This window comes from Anser brachyrhynchus (assembly GCF_964034855.1).
Source record: "Anser brachyrhynchus genome assembly, chromosome: 25".
NCBI classification, from domain to species: Eukaryota; Metazoa; Chordata; class Aves; order Anseriformes; family Anatidae; genus Anser; species Anser brachyrhynchus.
Window position 1 is genome coordinate 472404 of NC_137718.1, and position 20070 is coordinate 492473.

General features: G+C 52.9%; 1 protein-coding gene across 5 annotated transcripts in view; it reads right to left on the reverse strand.

Moving 5' to 3' along the window:
• The window catches only part of ZBTB16 (zinc finger and BTB domain containing 16), a 112931-nt gene that overhangs the window by 4282 nt on the left and 88579 nt on the right, over positions 1–20070 (reverse strand). For all 5 annotated transcript variants that reach the window (XM_080567846.1, XM_080567847.1, XM_080567844.1 and 2 more), the window contains exons 5-6: positions 4622–4792; positions 321–488 (exon numbers count right to left, since the gene is read on the reverse strand). In XM_080567846.1, the coding sequence (XP_080423972.1) occupies positions 321–488; positions 4622–4792 (339 nt within the window). The remainder of the gene's footprint in view (positions 1–320; positions 489–4621; positions 4793–20070) is intronic.

Genomic DNA, 20070 nt, shown 5'->3' on the forward strand with positions numbered 1-20070 from the left:
GCAGCCGGGACAGGGTGGCCGCTGAGCCCCATTTGGGTAACGCGTGAGGGCTCAGGGCCTCACTCCACCGCAGTAATTAACTGCCCAGCCTGCCCGATATTGATACTCGCTCTGTGCACAGACACAGCGAATAATGAAGTAATGAACAGCAAAAGTGATCTAAATATTGATCCACTATTTACAATAGTTACACGCTGACGCATTCAATGATTCATTATCCCCAGCAGCCAGCCCGGGCTCCGCGGGCACTGCAGCTGCCTCCCTGCTGCCCCGGGCTTGCTGGAGAGCCTCGCACCCCCCTGCGCTGGGGTGACACCTACCTGTGTGCACCCGGTAGTGGGTCTCCAGCTGGTGCTTCAGGCTGAACTTCTTGCCGCAGCCATTGCACTCGTAGGGCTTCTCCCCGGTGTGGATGCGCTTGTGGCCCTTCAGGGTGCTCTCGTCCCGGAAGCAGCTGCCACAGAACTCGCACTCGTAGGGGTGGTCGCCTGCAAACACACACACGTCAGCCCCCCCGCGCCACGCCAGGCTGTGGGGAGCGGTGTGGGGCAGCCCCGAACCCCACAGGCCCCCGTGCAGATCCTCGCCCATATGCCTGGAGCCCTGCCCACACCGGCCCCCCAGCCACGTCTGTTTTTAACACCCTCCAGATCGGGTGGCTGATAAATGAACTTCAGTTCAGCACCAAACTCCGAATTATTTGAATGAAAGGTGAGGGCTCCAGCTACTTATTTATTACAGCAGTGAAGGCAAGGACAATAAAGATAGATTGATCGTCCAAGACTTTGTTCATGAATATTTAAATATTACTGATTTGTCTTGTCACTGTAATTACAATTTCTCTGTGCTGCATATCCTACAACCACAGTTTATGGTAAAGAATGGCCAACTGTATTTCACTTGTCCTACTGCAGATGTGCAGAGCTGCCAAGCGTGTAATGTTCCTCGCATTTCATACATTTTCTTCAGCTGTGAAGGCTTAAGTCATCCACAATGACCTACGTTTTTTCATTATCCCCATGTCAAACTGCACTCGTGCCTGGGCATAAATTGTCCTTCTAGTTATATACTCACATGCCTGTGCTTTCACTTCCTCTTTACAATGATATTTTACTCTCTGCCTGTTCTCTCCCCAGACCCAAAGACCAAACCTGCAGCTGCTGCAGGGAGCCCCTGCATGTGCCCTAGCTGGGCACCGAGCACCAACACGTTCTGGTGCTTCGTGCAGGGCCACAAACCAGCCCCGAGCCAGTGTGGCTGCGACGCCTCCCACCCCGCACCCCCAAAACCAGCGTGCATCTTTTCACCACGCCGCATCGTGCAGGCTGCAGGGCCGCTGCACCAGCAGCTCAGGGCTCCGTGACACAAAGCTGGGGGCTGAGGAGGCATTTCACCTCCCCTTGCCCAATTCTCACTTACTGCCTCCATTTTCTATGAGGCTCCTTGTTCCCAGAGTGAAAGGCACTGATGCAACAGCCCGGTGCCCGTCAGCCCAGGCAGCATTTCCATTTGCTCAGTTTTTAAGAGAACATGTGCAAACGGGAGCCAGGTGAATGATTCACTTGTTTAGCCCCAGCCACTGATGGGAGCAGTGAATTTTTTTTTTCCTCCTGCTGCTTCTTTATAGCACCCTGGTACTTTAAGCGAAGTGTTAAACTCGGGAGCTAGTTTGACAGGATCTTCATGAATTTAATTATCAACGTGATTGCATGGCAAATGAGTTTAAATATGGCATCTCCAGAGCCAGACCGACTAAAGCTGTACATGCGTGGCACCCGGCTGCCACCTCGACGTGGGGACGTTAACGTGACCCAAGTCCCTGCAGCAGCTCAGGACTGACTGCAGAACCAGGAAAAAAATAAATCCAATTTGTGGCATGTTGATTAACTTTGCAGAGTCTTTAATGAGCCTGACATTAAATGAAGGACAAAGGGGACTAATTAGAGCCCCTCTGGCCAGCTTGTGGCACCTGTGATCCCGTTTCCACATCGCTACCTGGAGCCCTTGCCTGTGCGATGGGCTGCGGGGCCATAACGCACCACTTCTCCCCAGCGCAGTGCTTACTGTATGGCCAGCTGCATAAAGCAGGGACCGGGCAGGGCTGAGCACAGCTGCTGATGCTACGCTGAGAGCAGCCACACGGGCTGGTGCTGGGTCCAAGGCAGGTGGCTGGGATGCAAGCTGTGGCCAAACAGGCTTCAGAGAGCAAGAGCTGGGGGAAATGTTGGTTATACCCATTTTCCAGGCAAGAAGTGGAGTCAGACAGATGCAACCATTTGCACCACAGCACTAAGGAAATCAGAGCAAGTGTTTGGTTTAAAAATAAGGAGAGAAGCCCATGTAACTTCTTCAGCGCAGCACAGGCACTCCCTCCTCTCTCACCCTGACCCACTCACCAGAAAGGGGGCTGGCAGAAAGGGGACCATCTGCAAGGGCTGCAGCCCTTGTCCTTTCCACAGTTAGAAGAAAACCCTAATTTCTGTCATTTCTGCACAGCCCCGGGATACTGTGAGGGTGCCAGCATGGAGCTGGGCACCACCTCCCATGTTCCTCTGTGGACTCAGCATTGTGCTCCCACTCCAAAAGGAACCACAAAAAAAAAATAAATCATAAAGCTCTGATGATCCGGGATTTTTCTTTTCTAGCCAAGAGCTAATAAACAATCAGAGGCTGGGGCAGAACCCACACAGTCTGACCTGGAGCCTGGGTCAGTGGATTACTTGCTATGAATAGCTCTTCCACTTGGCATTAACGGACTCATAATCACTGCATGATTCTGGTTTTCCTGGTTGGAAGCACAGATGCAGGTGCACGTGCAGGGCCAACAGGCACCACTGACAGCCCAGGACAGAGACACCTTCCCCTGATTCTTCCCCAAGCAGCCAGCATCTGGGCATGCTGGAAGCTGGTTAAAAAGAGGAAGGAAAAGAGATGCAGACAATATGCATCTGCCTCCCCCAGCTACCACACTGCAGCCAGAGCACAAGCCTGTGACTGGTGTGGGAAGGAATGGGAGAGGAGCATTTCCTCCACCCACCTGCAAACCATCCCCGCCTCCCCACCGCTGGAAAAAGCAATTTCAGTTGCTCTGATTCATAGCTGGGCTGCAAATTACAGGCCAGCTCTCCGCCGTGCGGCGCAGCACAATCCTGCTAATCACGGAGCTGGGCGAGGGGTCAGCGCGCTCCGGGCTTGCCAGAGCGCCGTGCTGCAGCACGTGCCGGGCGCTGTGAGGCTCCAGACCCATCCTCTCTACTGCAAGTGAGGGGAGAAGCAACCTCCTTGCCAGGGACGGAGCAAGCAGGGACCACAGAAGCCCTGCAGAGCTTGGTGCACCCAGCTGTGGCTGCAAAGGGGCTGCAAGAGCCTCCACCTGCCCCAGGCTTCAGCCAGGAGTGCAGAACTTGCCCCAGGGGGCTGCAAGAGCTGGGAGGCTGGCACAAGTCAAACAGGCATGGGGATGCTGACAGCACCCTCCTGTGTGGTGCAGCCACCCAGGGAACAGGGCAGGTGAAAATGGGCTGGTGGGGAGGGAGCTGGCTGCAGCCTCCAGCCCTCGCTGGGTGCTCGCAGGACCACTTCTCCACAGGGACAACTGGGAAAACCACGGGGGTGAAAGGTCCTTCTTTGGTGCTTGGTTTTCCCAAGACTCAAATGGTTCATGGTCATGGAACTAAACCTGCTAGGGAACCTTCCAAACCTGAGCTGCTTTCCATTCCTGGCTCTGAACCTGATGGATATATTCACATCCATTTCCCACGTGGGACCAGTCTGGCAGTCTAAGAGCTGCTTTCTCCTACACCGAAGTTTTGCAGCCGGAATCACGCCACATCAACTCCCAGCAGACACAAACTGCCCACGGGTCCCTGCAGGACCTGGGGACACGGTGCTGGGAGCTGTAAGCAGCACACCAGCTCTCAGGCAGGTGGTTTGAGGACACCGTGTAATGCGGTCAAATCCATGGTTTCACACCCCGGCTCTCCTCTAACCCAGAAGCACCTCAGTGGGCGTGCAATGTAAATACCATATACACGTAGCACAGGTCACTGTAATCCCATTAAGGCCGAGTACCAGCTGATTATGTGCATCTACTGCGATTAAGCCGATGAAGTGGGGTAAGATCGCACATCCCCTAAGAAGGTCACATGTCACCTTATAACGGATCAAGTTATTACACAGGGCTTTTTTCCCCCACCTTGTTTTGTTGTTTTCCTTTTAAATCCAAACAGCCTCAATTGTGGATGACAGCTGCCTTTGACATTTTTTAAGATAGAAAAAAGGAAAAGAAAAGCAACGTGAAGAGAGAAACAGCCCTGTCCTATACTTCTTGCAGCCATTCAGCGAGAAACACTCCTCCAGGTCCCTCCTGCCAACCCGGAGAGCAGGCGGGGACCTGAGCAGCGCCCATCACTGCTCCCCACAGCCACCCCACAGCTCAGCAACAACCCCGGATGACAGCAAGCTGGAAACCCCTCCGAGTAGGGCTCTCCTGATCTAAGCTGCTGCTTAAGGGTAGGGGGACCCGAATCGGGGCTCCTTGGACACTGGCAGCACCGTGACCCCCACCCCGTGCTGCAGGACCGAGCCAGATGAGACCAAGGCGGCCCTCGGCGGGCAGTACCTGTGTGGGAGCGCAGGTGCCTCTTGAGGGCAGTGTGGCTGGGGAAGGTGCGGTTGCACTCGCTGCAGATGTAGCTGCGCACCCCTGCGTGCACCTCCATGTGCTGCTGCAGGGCCGTCTGCGTCTGGAAGCGCTTGCCGCAGAGCAGGCAGAACACAGCCATGTCCGTACCTGCGAGAGAGGAGACAGCATCCTTAGGCACCGCCTGGACACCCCGGTGGCAGAGGTGCTGCCGCCCCAGCGTGCTGCGGGGACACCATTCGCATCAGTGCCGACCAATGCGATGCACCAGAGCTGGCGGCGGCAGCACTCCAAAAGCCACTTGCACTTGTTTCATTGCAGTGCCCTGGCTTTCACCCCCAAGGACAGGCGTGAGGCATCACACCCCACCACAGGCAGCCTGGCTGGCAGCAGAGCGCTGTGCACCAGGGAGGGGATCGGCCCTGGGGCACATCCAGCCCCCCTGCAGGCACGGGGACCTGCGCCTAATGGGTAGCTGCAGTGCAGAGCACAAGAGGCACTTTTTAGGAGAAATAAAGTCATTTAACTGCTCTTCTGAAAAAGATGGAAAATAAGGTAGAGTACTTGTGGATCCTGCTTTGTCTGATGCCCAAGAACAACTAACACCAAACATGCAGAAAGCACCTCCTGCACCAAGGCCTCACACCAGCTTCCCAGGAGCAGGCAGCCTTAAGGAAGAGGACCACAAGCCCCAGTTACCACTCACAGGCATCAACTCTCCCGCAATGGACACCAGCCAGGTCTTTGCACCACCACCAGTTCCCATTCCCTGCCAGGAACCTGCACCTCGCACGCTCAGCTCCTGGACTTGCATCCCCGGACTGTGCAAGGGGCAGAGACCCACAGCCCTCGCTCCTGTGTGGCACAATCCCTGGTTCAGGAAGGTTGGCCTGGTCACTCAGGGCGGCTGGTGCTGGGACCCCAGTAATCACAGCATGGAGGAGGAGTGCAAAAGGAGGGCAGGGGGGACTTTATTGCATTGGGCACAGGTGGAAACCCCTTGCTGTAGGTGACAGCCCAGCCCCACAGCTCCCAGCAGCACCACACCCCCAACCCAAATGCAAAGCAGCTGTTTGTGTAATTACCCATGTTCTGATGTGTTGTTGCATGCACCTGTGGAAAACAGAGCTCAAAGCTCCTAACAGCCAGGTGGAAACAGGACCTGAAGAAACACTGCACGCGTGAGCACTGTGCAAAGCCTCCCTGGGTGCCAGAGGGCTGAATGCAGAAGGACCACATGCACACCTCCAGCACAGCTTGCGACCCTTAATGGTAATACCAACAGAAACTTAATCCTACGAGTCACACACAAGTATAAAATTGGCTGCATCACCAGAAGAGCAAGAGTAAAAAAACAAAAACACACCGTCAATAAAAATATAAGACCTTTGTGTTATTAAACAATTTGTTTTAGTTTATGCATAGCTGATTGTTCAGAACCTATGAGTCAGTGCAAATTGTATTACACTGGGAGATTAAGCAAATAAATGCTAGCTTTTTGGAGACATTAAAATGTGAGGACTATGGAAATAAAATTATCTAGAAAATTGTATTAGCAATTCATTAGCAGCAGCAAGATGTTCAAGCTAACCAACAAATACGCAACACCTTTAAGAAACAACAGGTTTGGGGGGGCTGCTCCTTGCTGTGCCAAAATTAATCCGAGAGGAAGCCGGTTGTGAGGCAGTGCAAGGCCAATGCACGTGGGGGACCTGGGAGAGCCCCCGGGTGTCGCGAGGTCCCTGGCACCCGCAGCACCACCCTGCCAAGCCCCAGGGCACACTGAAGGCAGGGGATTGTTCCTCTCCTGCACCGTCCTGGTGGCAAAGTGCCCTGGGAGCGGCACAGCGGCAGCTTCTGTACCCCCGAAGGCAAAGCTGTGTCCTCCAGCAGAACGGCACGGGGCCGTGCTCCACGTGCACGGGGACCTGCACAGTGAACGTGGCACCAGCGGACGTGCTCTGGCCACCGGCTGCTCCTCCACAGGCACGGCCCACACGTACTCGTGTTTTTGGGGACTTTGCTCGGTGTCGGCCATCCCCCTTGGCGAGGCGTGCACCGGGCAGGCGAGTGACGCCAAAAATGTGAAGAAAAAAAAACGAATAAAAACACGGGGCAGCAAGATGGCCCTAGTGAAGATGCCGCCTCCTCTCTCCCCGTGGATTTATCTGGGGGACGTGCGCTTGCTCGCAGCTGCGGACAAAACTCCCCCAAGTACCCGTGAGACACAAAGCCTGCCCGAACGGGTGGCGCGGAGCAAATCCCGAGCGGTATGCAGCCCGGCCGCGCTCTCACGGTGACAGCAGGATGGGTCAGAGGTCGGTGGGGCCGAGCCCCTGCGCCGCGGCCAGCTGTGCTGCGGGGGCCCCGGCCGGCGGGACGCCGGCCCCCATCAATCCGCCAGGAGCAGCCCCGCTGGGGCCGGGGACAATGGGCTCCCGCGGGGGTGGGGGCAGGACAATGCCGCCAGGCCAGTGCGCAGGCCCGGAACAAATCCTCCCTGGCACCATAGGGCCCTCATTTGTGAAACTAATTGGCCCCCGCTTGAAAAATTGGGCTAACTTCGGCCGCCGCCACCGCTGCTGCTGCGCCGGAGAGGAGTTGCCTTGTGAGCGCGGGCAGAGGAAGCCCAGTCCCTGGTGGGGCACAGCCACCAGCTGCTGGGGTGGGCAGGGGACGGTTGGCTGGGGATGGGTGGCCGGGGACACGCTGACCCAGAGCTGCAGCTCGTGTCCCACCGCGCTGCTCAGCCATGCGAGCTGCTGCCCCAGGACGGGGACGTCAGAGAGAACAGGGAGAAGGTGGTTGTAGGCTGTGCTGCCGTGGGGTGCTGCCCACCAGGACCAGGAAAGGCTTATTTATTTATTTATTTATCTATCTATCTATCTATTTATTTATTTCTTTATTTATTAGGCTATGCATTAGCAAATAAATTGGTAAAAGACCCTTAATGGGGAGGTCAATGAGGCACTGGCATGGCTTGTGGGGGCCACCTGCTACCAGCAGTGCCCAGAGCAGACCTAGCACATCCAGCGGGTCTGAAGGCTGAGGACAGCCCAGCTTGGTGGCACAGGATGCAGGCAACAGCCAGGGGACCCCGAACCCCATCCTGACCTGCCTGGTTCAGTGCCACGCAGCAGGATGTGGCCATGCCAGGGCTGCGGAAGACAGGGCCAGGCACGAGTCATTTGCAGCCCTGTGGCACAACCAAGGTGGCTCTACGAGAACCAGGGGTCACGGCTTCAGGCAGGCCTCAGGTGGCTCTGCTGGGCACCGTCCACCATCAGCATTCAGCAAACTAAGTTGATATACACTGTGTGTTTTTTTAGCATCATGGAAAGAGCTGACGTGACTTTTGGAGAGCCCCCATCTCCGCTGTGCTGCCTGCCCTCATGGGCTGGGCCTGGGGCAGCTCTGGTCCCCTCCAGCCCAGCTCTGGCAGATGTCTGGGAGGACCCCTCAAGAACACCTGAGCAAGGACGGGGGCAGCAGAGCGCCTCTGCACCCAGACGCGTGCCCAGTGCACGAGCAGGGAATGAGCAGCTTCGGGGACCTGCCGAGGAGGAAGGATGAAGATGCTTGGGGGCAGCACAGGTCAAAAGCAGAGCCAACCACCCTAAACATGCCCATCTCCAAAAGCTGAGCTCATGGTGCAAGATCTGACAGCACAAGAAAAGGGGGTGACACTGAAAAACTCCCAGGTGCCCCATGTCCTGCGCAGGGCAGCCCCTGCCTCCCCACAGCACAGCGGCGGCACCCTGTGGTTTTGGAGCCACGGGGATGTTTGAATGCCCAGGCATTGAAAGAAAAATCACCCCCGATAAATAAACACTGCTGCCGCCACATACGCACAAAAAGGGGAAGACGGATTTATTCATTTCACTGACATTTTAATGGTTTCTCTCCTTTTTCTGGAAGATGATTACAAATTAAGCAGCATTTAAACGCTTTTTACTGTCAACAATTAAAAGGGGCGAATATGGAACAGAAAGTGCGGTGACCATTCATTTCCAGGGAAACGCGGCTATCAGCGAACACCACGGGGCCTTCCCTGTACTGTACACCGCACAATGGCAAAAAGTATACCATTAATTTTGTAGGACATTCAAAAGCAAATTAAAATATAAAAAGCTCTAGGCACAAAGATAGATACCAAGAGAGAGGGCAGAATAGGTCAAGCTTGTGGAATTAAAGTCTTAGCAACAGTGGACGTTTAAGCACAGCCCTATTACGCCGCATTCAATAGCCACCTTCTCCCATCTTCCCTTTTTTCTCCTCTAAGAGCCTATGTGCTGTTTGCCTCCAGCTTGCAGCAGTAAACAATTAATACAGCGTGTACCAGTGCTGCGGGTTTCCAAGGCAGGAGCAATAGTCTGCCATGTAGATTAGATTTTGGACGCAACATTAACTATTTGGAAGAGAGCGCCGCCTGATTTGTGCAAGGCAGTTTTAAATAACAGGTGATTTGAAATCTGATTTTTACAGGATTGATACTTGCTCGAGGGAGGAAAAGCCCTGAGACTATGGCTGTACGCGTGGATATGCATGCTTCGGTCTCCTCAAAGACTGCTCCCAAACAGGCGTTGTGAGCTGTGCATCACCACGGATTTAAAGGCAAGCAAGATGTATTTCCCATTATTCAGGGACTTTTCTTCCCTTTTCAAACTTCTGGTGAAGAATGCTAAAATCCTCATACTTTTTTCCATACTCTGACTCCACAGCAGAAGGAATTAAAATAAAATTTGCTCAGAGACAGATAGGCATATGGCAGGGATGCAGGTTTGTTTTTCCCTTTATTTTTAAAAGGAGCCTGGTGCATTTCCGTACCACAAAGTTTAACATGCAGGAGGTACGCCAAAGAAATAAAAGAGACACGTCCCCTTTAAAAGGAAATATAATTTACAGTGTGCAGCCAGGCGGTCCATAGTTTCAATCTCGTTTACTATAGAGAAAACTCTGCTAGCTGTTCTCTATCCCACAAATCCGATTTAATCAGACAAGCCAGCCAGCGTGGCTTGAAGTAAAAACGGATAATTAGTAAACAGAGAGCTACTTCAGTGCTTCATTGGCATTCGAGCCGGGCTAGTGTGTCGCATTTAAAATGCAGTCTGATGAAGTTTACAAAATCAAACCATTTGTTACTCCTATTGAAGAGGCTTCAGGCCACTTGCAATTAAATTGGAATTAGTGCTCAGAATGAGATACAGCAAATTCATACTAAAAAGGGATCTGACTTTGAGACATTTGACTTCAAGTTTTCCCCCCCGCGTGTGCGTGCGCGTGCGAGGTCCGGCCACTCCATCCCGGCCTCGCCTCCCACCCTGCTCCCCCAGCCCCAGCCCGCTGGCACCAGGACCCCAGGTGAGGATGGTTTTGGCACCTTGGCACCCACCGAGTGACCCTGTGGCAGTTTTGCACAGCTGGAGCAGGCACCACGACTGCAAACCTGAACTCTCCTCTTTCTGCTATCCTAGGTCTAAACCTACTATCATGCTTTTTGCTGCTGGTACCTGGTTTGCAACATTTTTCCTTTCTTTTCTAAGACCAGTGTTAGAAAAATCAAAAAAAAATGAGGCAGTTCTGTCCATCCGTCACAGCAATAATCAATAGCATTATAAACCCTTAATCAAAGGCTGCAGAGGGATACGCCACGAAGGCTCCAGGTGCAACGAGTACAGTGAAGGACACCAGCAGAGCCAGGCACTACCTGTTGCCTCCACCGTCAAACCTCCGAACATTCAGTTTGTCTCCCGCAGGAGCCCTCCGCCCGGCCCCCCGCACCAGCAGGCTCCATGGCTGGGCCACAATCACGGAGCATCTGCACAGACAGCCCTAGGACACACACAGCCCGTCCCACCTTCATCCCGCCACTCAAACAATACAAGCACAACGAGACCAGCCGTAACTGCGAGCTGCATGACCAAAAAAATGCATTTATATATGTGCACGTGTATACTAACACACATACACCATGCATGCAAATTCCTTCTGGTCAGCGCCTCAACGAGACTCAGTCTTCACTCAATCTTTATATTTAACTTAATCTCTTAAATTGTGTGCATGCAATAGAGGCATGCAAAAAATTGTTGCCACTATCATTAAGAGTGAAGTGGAAGGCTCCAAAAAATTCTTGCTACGCAAAACAAGAGTCCAGGGATTGTTGGCGCTTGCAAGATTAGATTTCAGAGATGTTTGAAATTTTTTTGTCACTGTGTCAACGGCTCCTTCACAGCCACCATCTCCCAGACAATGCTCCTCATCGCAGCTGCGAATGCTGGAGCTCGCCTGCATGAAAAGCAGGGCTAGGGGAGCATGGTATTTTTATCAGCCTCAGTAACATGGGATGGTGGCAGCAAGCAGAAGAAACCATGAGCACATCTGTGGATGTGCACAGTGCAAGGACCGCAGACGGAAAGCTGTGGGTCACCTTCACTCCCAAGGGGCCTTGGCTCATGTTGGCCAAAAGCAGACGTCCTAGGGGAAGTGAGCTGGACCGGTGATCACCCCCCTTCTCAGAAAAGCATTTAAGTATAGGATTGAAAACTGTTAGAGCAGTGGGACTTCAGCATGTATGCTGGGCTCCACATGGCATGCCGGGATCCCCAGGGACGTGCTGGAAGAAGGAAGGGCTGCTGCAGTGCACGCCCTGTTGGGACGGGGAGGAGGAGAGGAAGAGGAGAGGGGATGAAGGCAAGGCAGCTGTACGTGATGCCAGCAGGACACTGGCCTGGCAGCACCACCTCCAAGACAGCTTCCACGTGGCATGCTGAGACTGTGTTTTGCCCCAGCACTGTGTTGGATGCGTATTGCCGGTGTAAGTAGATTAACCTAGTTTCGGTATCTGTGTTCCTGATTATGAAAAGAAAAATGGTATTTTAGCTGGCAGCACCAAAGTAAACCTGCACAGAAGAGCCCCGTGATGACAGCCCTTTCCTGGAAACAATTTCCTACATCCGTGCACACACGGAACGCACGCTTTGCACACACAGATACACTTTTTAAGGGTCTCATCGCAGCACTTGGCAGACCCATCATGCTCTCCTGTCACTCCATGCAGCCCTCCTGTGTGAAACAAAGGCACTGTGGAGCGGCGGCTGCTGCTGCCTGTCCGCATGGCAGCGGTGCCGGCGTGCCACGAGCGTGTGCTTGCAGAGGGGAGCTGCCCTGAAGCCCCTCGGGGAGGCAGAGCATCGCAGGCAGCGACGCACAGGGGCGGGCAGGATGCTGCCATCCTGCAGGACATCACTCACCCGGGAAGTGGAAGCAAATAATGTTCATCCAGCTGCCCCACAAACATGTAGACGGGGAAAAAAACACACAGTGAACAAATGAGATGCATTTTGTGCTGGAATCACCAAATCATCCCAGTTTCAAAGGCTGCCTCTGGACTGCACAACTGAGCTTTCATGCTAATTATCATCTTTATGGAAGGCAAATTCTCTCAAGGGGGTATTTGTTTGATTATTATTATTTACTCAGAGATACCACAGCTTTCTTCCCAAGTTTAACTGACTGCAGAAAATTAATTCTTAAAAAGGAGCACAGGCTGCCGGCTCCTTTGCTGCTGGTTTCTCTTCCCTGGCAGGGTGGCTGCTGAGCACCAGAGCAGGACCGTGCTGGCACACAGGCAGGAGGCTTTGCTTTCTGCAGGCACTAACTGCCACTTGCGCATGTCCTCTTTTAACCAATACTGGTTTATCATACCTAGAAAACCTCAAATACTTAAGAGCAGATGTATATGAAAGAACATTGTAAACACATGGGTGAGCACAAATTTGAATTTATCCCATGTGCTTGTCTGCAGGGAGTTTCTGAGCTCCCTCAGACAGGGCACTGTTTCATCACCCTCCACCAGAGTTTCTCCTCTCAGTGACCAGAGCCGGATTTTAAGTGCACAGACTTTTCCTCCATAGCAGAGGGAAGGATGAGTAAAGAGGGATGCGTCTCAGTGACTGCGGAGAGGAGTCTCACAGCCATGCTGGAACAGGTGAAATGGGTGCCACAGGCTGGAGGCCAAGGCCAAAGCCCAGGGGGCAGATGAATGATGCCCAAGGCAGGATGCAGATTGGGGGGGGGGGGGGGGGAAGAAGAGGATTCCCAAAACGCAGAGGGACAGCACAAAAAGCGGAGCGGGCAACAACCACCCGAGTGACGTCTTTGTCAGGGAGCTCGCAGGGCTGCAGGCGGCTGCTGTTGGGGTCGGTCCCTGCTCGCACCGCCACCGCGCAGCCGGCGGGCGCTGAACAAACGCGCCTGCCCGGGAAGTTTGCGCTCGCCGGAGGTGATTTATTCCAAGGGCCATCTGGACAGGGGAACAATGTGGTCCCATATCTGAATGACCCGGCGCATTAGTCACACCCTCCTCGCTCGACCTCTCCGTCCCTAATCTTCACACTTGCTCTCATTCTCCTTTAGTGAGGCAAAATGACCGGATCCGCTTCTCACCTCTCCTTTGGCTGGCGAAGTTCACAGGGCTGAGGGAGACAAAAGGCCCCGCGCCTCGCTGCGTGTCGCTGCGCGGCCAGGAGCGGCAGCCTGCATGGAAACGATGCCCCAGCTCCAACCAGCCCCCGCGGGTCCCCGGGCAGCTCCCGCAGCGCCTGCCTGTGCGCCCAGCATCGCCGCACGGCTGATCGGGGCACCGCCGGGCACCGGGACACCACGCACGGCTCCGCAGCGCTGCCGGGACAGCGCGGCCCCGTCTCTCCAACCCTTTGTTCCCCGAGCACCATCGGGAAGTCACTACTCTGGCACCTCTCCCTCCCCTGCTGCCCTTCCTCCTCCTCCTCAGTTTACTTCTTTATTATATTTTTCTGCGATTGCTCAGGCAAGAATTATTACATGGGAGAGCGAGCGGGGAGAAAAAAAAATCAAGTGACTATTAGCGGTGGTAGCTTTATTGCAACAGGCACAGAACTCATTCGTTTCATGTTTTGCAGAATATAAAAGCACTGAAACATTTTAATTTTAAATTCTTATCATTGAATTTACTGCTTTTCTCTCGCAATGATTTGTGTTGCTTTTTAATTTTTACAGTCTCTACAGAAGCCAGATGCTACCGCCTAGGGCCAAAATAATAAAAACCTACTGCAGTCATGAGTTACAGAACAAAAAAGAAACGCACAGTTGACAGAAGTTAATATCTCAATTTAACAGTGCTGCTTTGCTAATGATCCTTTGATATGTGTTTATTTAGAAAGGTCTGATCTTGACCTTGAAAGCAAACTAAACCACAAAGTCTTTATGAGACGAGAGAAAGACTTTATTTATAGAATGGCTTTATGTCAATCACAGCAGCAGCTGGACTCGAGGTGAAAAATTACTCAGAAGCGAGCGGGTTCGTATCCAAAGAAGGCTTTAATCACGGCATACGTATCTGGAAGGGGGCATTAATTCCAGATGAAGACTGCGGCACGCCCACGATCTCCAGGTCACGACACAAAGCACCCAGGCGCGGGCCGGGGCCGCCTGCCAGCCGGGGGCTGTCGGGCACTGGGGTGCTGCTGCCGCGGCCCCTGCCCGCCTGCTCATGCTCTGTGGCACCGCGGTCACCAGCACAGTGCTGCGGGCACGGTGCGGAGGAGACGCAGCGCACGGGTACCACGACTGCCTCAGAAGACCAGGGAACCACGCACGGAGGACAGGCGGGCGCTGCGCACCACGGCCACCTCCCTGCACCAAGGCGGGAGCACCTCTGCTGCCGGCCATGGGAAGGCACTGGGAGAAACCAGCACCACGAGGACCTGCCGCCGCCGCACCTGCTTTTAGCACTTTATGATGTTTTTTGTGCTCGAGCAGAGCAGGGCCGAGGAGCAGTGCCGCTGCCTGGCCCTGATGCATTCCTCGCCTCCGCCGCCGCAGCCGGCTGCATCCTGCCCACCCCGAGCAGCACACACCTGCACTGATGGGATATGAACAGGTTTTCCTCCTGAAGAAATCAAGGATCGTGCAAAGCTTATGTTTTGAAATGAAAATAAGATTAACTTTTTATGGGCCAATTATGTTTTACTGCAATTCCACCACTTGTATGGGAGGCGTTGAGATATCCTAATTCCTAACGCTGTGCAAGCCTGGGAACATGCTGGGCAGAATTCACATGGAAGGTGCTCTGCATGTTCAAGTGTAATTTCTATGTCTGAGTTCAAGCAGTGACTTGAAGACATTTACAAATGCTGAGCCCTCCTGGACGAGCCCAAGGCATCGCCTCCTTGTCCTGCTCCTCCTCGCTGCTGGGGCTCTGCTCAGGTACGCTGGCAGAGTTTTAGTCCCAAGACCCCTTTTATCAAGTATATCAAAAAACGCTCAGAAGGCCAAAAACAGAGCACATCAAAGGAGACAAACTTCACTTTTCAGCACTCTTTAGGCGTTTTGGTACCAATTAGCTTACAGCCACCAAAAGAACAGCAATAACAGGAATATAATCTGCTCTGCAGAGACTGGATGGAAGGGTATGGAATGGTGACGTTTCCGTCCTTCTGCTGCTAAACAATGCAAATTCAAGACTGAGGCAGTTACAAAAGACCTCTTTGCATGTTGACTAGAGAAATAAATGCTGCTGTAGAGTCCCATCTGGCCAAGCAGCTGAATGGGGAAAGCTCAGTGATACTGAAGTCACAAACGGGTCTAAATTTAGATACAGGCAACAGACAGCAATGATATTTCAGCTCTAAACCAGGTGTGAAATATGGCATGCTCGGTTATGACTGAAGCCGAAGGAAGCTTTGCCTGGGAGGGGAGCAGCAAGCCCCGGCTCACGCGTGGACTGACCAGCAGAGCGGAGGCTCGGCATCCTTCCTTGCCCAAGCATACCATTTTCCTGGCCTCTATTTCCTGGCAAAAGAAGCTTCACTTGACCAAGAGGCATTACTCTGTGCACAGCATCACCCCTCGGCGCGGCGCCAGAGGCCTCGCGTGCTGCTGCCCCTGCCCTGTCCTGCTCCCCTGGCCAAGGACAGGCATCTCATCTCCCCTGGCCCAGCGACGGCACGCTGCTGCGGCGTTTTCTCCCACCACATCACAAGGGAAGCTGTCATCTCATTGCTTACTCGTCACCACCAGTAAGGGTTCCCAGATTTCTTCTTCCCAATGGGAATTTCAAATGGAACCAGCTGAAAAAATGATTTTCAAAAACATATTTTTCCCATTGCTTGCTGGATGATGGTTAAATTAATGTTAGAAACCATTTGGAGGTCTCCATCTTTACACAAAGAGCCTCAACGAGGTGATGAAATCCTCACCAGCATTTCTGTTCAGTCAAAAGCTGCCCCCCTGCGTCTTCTTGGCTGGAGAATCTCTAGCACAAGCGTTTTCAAACTGGAATTTGTATTTCCACAATCTTGGCCTGCTCTTTTCACCCCCATTTCCGCAGGAAACTTTTCCAAACCTGTTGACATCCTCTGTCTCCCTGCAGCTTTGGAACAACACCCTCTGCTCCCACCTCTACCTGGCAGGGCGCTGCGGGGAGGCTGGAGGCCCCGCACCGGCAGCAGGACGCCGGGGACAGGCCCCAGAGCCCCCCACCGATGCCACGCTTGGAGCTGCAGGTTCCCCACGCGGCCCTTCAGGGATTTTCCCGTCTGAGGTGGCACAACTTGTATTTGTTTCTGCTGTCACTGAGGGGCAGTGAGAAAACAAAGGGGGGCCTCGGTTTCCAAGCCAGTAAATAAAATTGTCCTCTGGACACTGTACAGGGGCTGTGCTGGGGCAACATCTAACACCAGAGCAAAGGACTGCTGGCAGACACAAAGCCAGATTTTGTAATGTCCACTTATTATTCCTGAATCTCCATTATTAAAAAGGAAAAGATTAAAAAGACCTCTTGGTAAACCCCCGAAGATGTGAAATAGTAATGCAGAGAAACATTTCACCTTTTTTTTTTTTTTTTTTTTTTTTTTTAAGTGGGGAGACAAGGATCCCAGGACACAAAAGTAACTGTTAAGGTAAGTTAAACCTTGTCAAGATGAACTTTCCTGCTACTTTTAATTAAAAGTTCTTTAGAATTAAAAAGGACACTATTCAGAAAAGACTGAAAAAAAAAATTCATTGACACCAGCCCGCCCCCCTCCCCTTTTTCCCAAGGAAAAGAAAAAGCTGTTTTTGTGTGTCTGCTCACCCAGCCCTCACTGTACAAAAGGAAGCGGATTTGCAGCAAGACACATGAGATGACCCTTTGACCCCAAACTGCTGAAAAGTCCTCAATGGCATAAATACCAGATAATCAATCACATACCAGGAGGGCTGGTCCCCCTGCCCTTACCCCAGTGGCCGAGTTTATGAGAGATGCACTGTAAATGGACACCAGCTTTTTAAGGGAGGCCCCTCTCCGCATTCCTCTGCGGAGCCAGAATATTTTCCTCGGGCCGGGAGACCCTGGCCACCTAGTTTTACACATTTCATCACCCCTTGATGCAGCCCCCGCAGTGCTCCTCGTGGGCAGGTCCGGCAGCAGCGGCCATCCGCCAGCGCCGCAGCCCCGCCAGGAGCACGTGGCGCGGCCGCACGGCTGAGACACAGCCCCCAAAGTCACCGCTCTCCCAAAGCTCCCCGTGGCCATGCACACACCCGTACGTTTTAGGCTGTGGCTGCCTTGGCTCCAAGCACGGAGAAGCTGAGATTAAGACAGCAGAGAAGGCTTTTTGTTTCCTGCTTTGGGGGCGACGCGGTGCGATCGCCAGCCGCATCGAGGGGCGGGAGGCGCGCAGCGAGCGCTCCGGGGCTACAGCAAACACCCACAAACCTCCAAGCAGGCTGGGGCATCACCAGCACGAGGGCGGGTGCAGGAAAATGAAGGAGAAAACAGCCTAATCTACAGAGGCCACCACAAGCGATGTTTGTTTGGGGTGGTTTCATTTGTTTTCTGAACCCTTAGTAAGTTCTGACACCAACTGTACAAAGTTGGTTTCTCTTATCTGCGCTCTGACAACCGTCTCAAACCCAAACAGAGAGGACTGCTAAACCTCTGAATGTTCCTAGGGCAACAATAGATTTTAAAGCTTTAAAGGAAAAAAAAAATTGCTGAGATACTGAACTAGTTCAGTTAAATGGGGAACCACTTGGCAACTAAATTTGATAATGCTTTTGTTTGAGGGTCAGAGGTTAAATATGTTCACACTAATCCCCTTCATCTAGAATTAAGGGACAAGAAAGATTTTTCTGTAGCTTAGCAAGAGGGCTTTTCTCATCGTAGTTTAAATAGTATTTGCACAGGAAAATTAAACGTAGACCATTGGCCATTCATTTTAAACACGAATGCATAGGTCTTTTACCTTATTTGTTTATTTTAGGTAAATATGTCTGATCACACAAATGCCAATCTTGTTGCATTTCCTGTCCGATTTGATCTTTTGACTATAAATTCTCTTGGAAGGGCAGGGAATTTTTGTTTTTGTTTAATTTAAAGGTTAAGAAAAGAAGCAGTTTGAAAGGCAGCGAGATTCCCGGTTTCAGGAATGTGTGCTCAGACTCAGATTTCAAGCACTGTCACAGAACATTACTGTCAGACAAAGAGGCTCTGTGCTGCATATCCGAGGGCCGAGCAGCTCCACGCCACTGCCACCAAGGGTCCGGGCTGGAAGGGGAGGATGCTGGCCCGACCCCGGGCACCACGCAGCACCAGGCGCACAGCACCCCCTCAGCACCCACACCGGTGGTACCAGGAGGTGCTGGAGGGGCCGGGGGCTGAGCTCGGCTGCCCCCGTGCCCCGGCTCTGCAAGCAGAGGTGTTGCAGGAACCAGGCAGAGCCCTGCGAGTTGGCGTTGGGGCAGGATGCCACCGACCCGACTGGGGTGCTGGAGGGCATCTACGGCTGTACTGCATCCCCCCCTGCCCTGTGAGCTCCTGGCACCCGCAGCCTGGGGATCAGGAAGGATGGCACAGGTGCGAGTGCGCAGTATTTACTACACCGAGTTAGATGCTGTGCCCTGAAGCGGGCTGGTTGCGTTCAGCGCTAGGCTCCAGACGACGTGGGGATGGCAAAGCATTTCTGTGACGAGGACAAGTGGTTGTTAGCGCTTTGCTGTGGGCTGGCACGTGGAACTGAAAGCCCACAAGGATCCCAAGTTCAGCTCAGGTAACAGCAGCCTGCCACAGTCACGTGGTGCCACAGAGATATATTTGGATTAGAGGAGCTGCATCCCAAACCAAGTACAACTTTTTTCCAAGTGCCTTTTGATGTCCTTCCCAAAGCTGAAAACATACAATCAGGGACGTGCGCTTCACTCTGCGCAAAGACCTCTTTCTTTTAACCCTGATCAATCTCTCGGCCTGAGCCAAGAACTTTAAGGACTGATTGCAACTCCCAGCAGAAAAACACGCCTGCAGGATTTCCTAACGGGGAGCCCCCGTGCTCAAAGCCACAGCACACGGGCAAAGGGCTGGGTTGGGCAGGAGCGCCGCATCCGACAGCCCCAGTGGCACATCCCCCATGTCGGGATGTTTGTGCTTGTCAACGTCTGTGCCAGATTTTATTTAGCTCTAATTATACACATTTGTGTGTGGAGCCAATTAAAATCTAACAGACCTTTGAAAGGGATCTAGGGTATCTTCAGGGTTTCTTAATTTCTTTGTCTCCTCGAAAGAGTACATCCAGCTAGAAGCATGCTGTATCGAGCCCTGGAAATTGGTCTCAGGGAGTGGTGTCGGAGGATTACTCTGCACCTTTCCAACTCTACGCATTCAGCAGCTGACATAGTAAGCAGCGTCAAGATAATACAGGATACTGTGACTCCAAAGCAAGCTATTCATCTGCTCCTATAAACAGCATAGCAGGGCATGTCCCTTTCCAAACAAGGGGGTCTGACCCACTGGTACTGCCAAGTACAGGCAACAACCCTGAACAGAGCTGAATGATGTCCCTGCAGGAACGAGGCAATACAGCGAGAAACAAACTTTTCTAGTTCTTTGTGTGCTTACCAACATGAGTTCTGGAGCAGAACAGCTCTGCGAGGAAGCAGTCCCTGGCAGACTGCTTTGCTACAAGCACACAGAGAACTTTTGGCTCCGCAGCATTAAACACAACACACATCTCAAACTTTTATCTAACATTTTGCTGGCTGGGGCAGCTCTGGGAGACGCGGGATTGTTTGCATGACGAGAATGCTGGGCATCTCATTGCTAGGAGGAAGCCAAGACACACAGTGAAACATTTCAGCTGTAAACCACACAGTTCAGATTTCGGCAGGACCCCTGGGGAGGCGAGCCGCGGGACACGCTGTTCTCCAGCACCGCTGCCACCGCTGCCAGGGCCAGATGGGGACAGAGACACTTGTCCCCAGTGCCCCTTGCAGCACCCTGGGGCCAGGAGGTGATACTTGGCTCCTGGCTCCATTAACGGGCAGCTTAATTGTGGAAAAGCACTGGAGGCTCCATGCCCTGATTGTGATGTCCCCTCATTTCGAGAAAGAGGGGAACAAGCAAACAGAACGGGCCA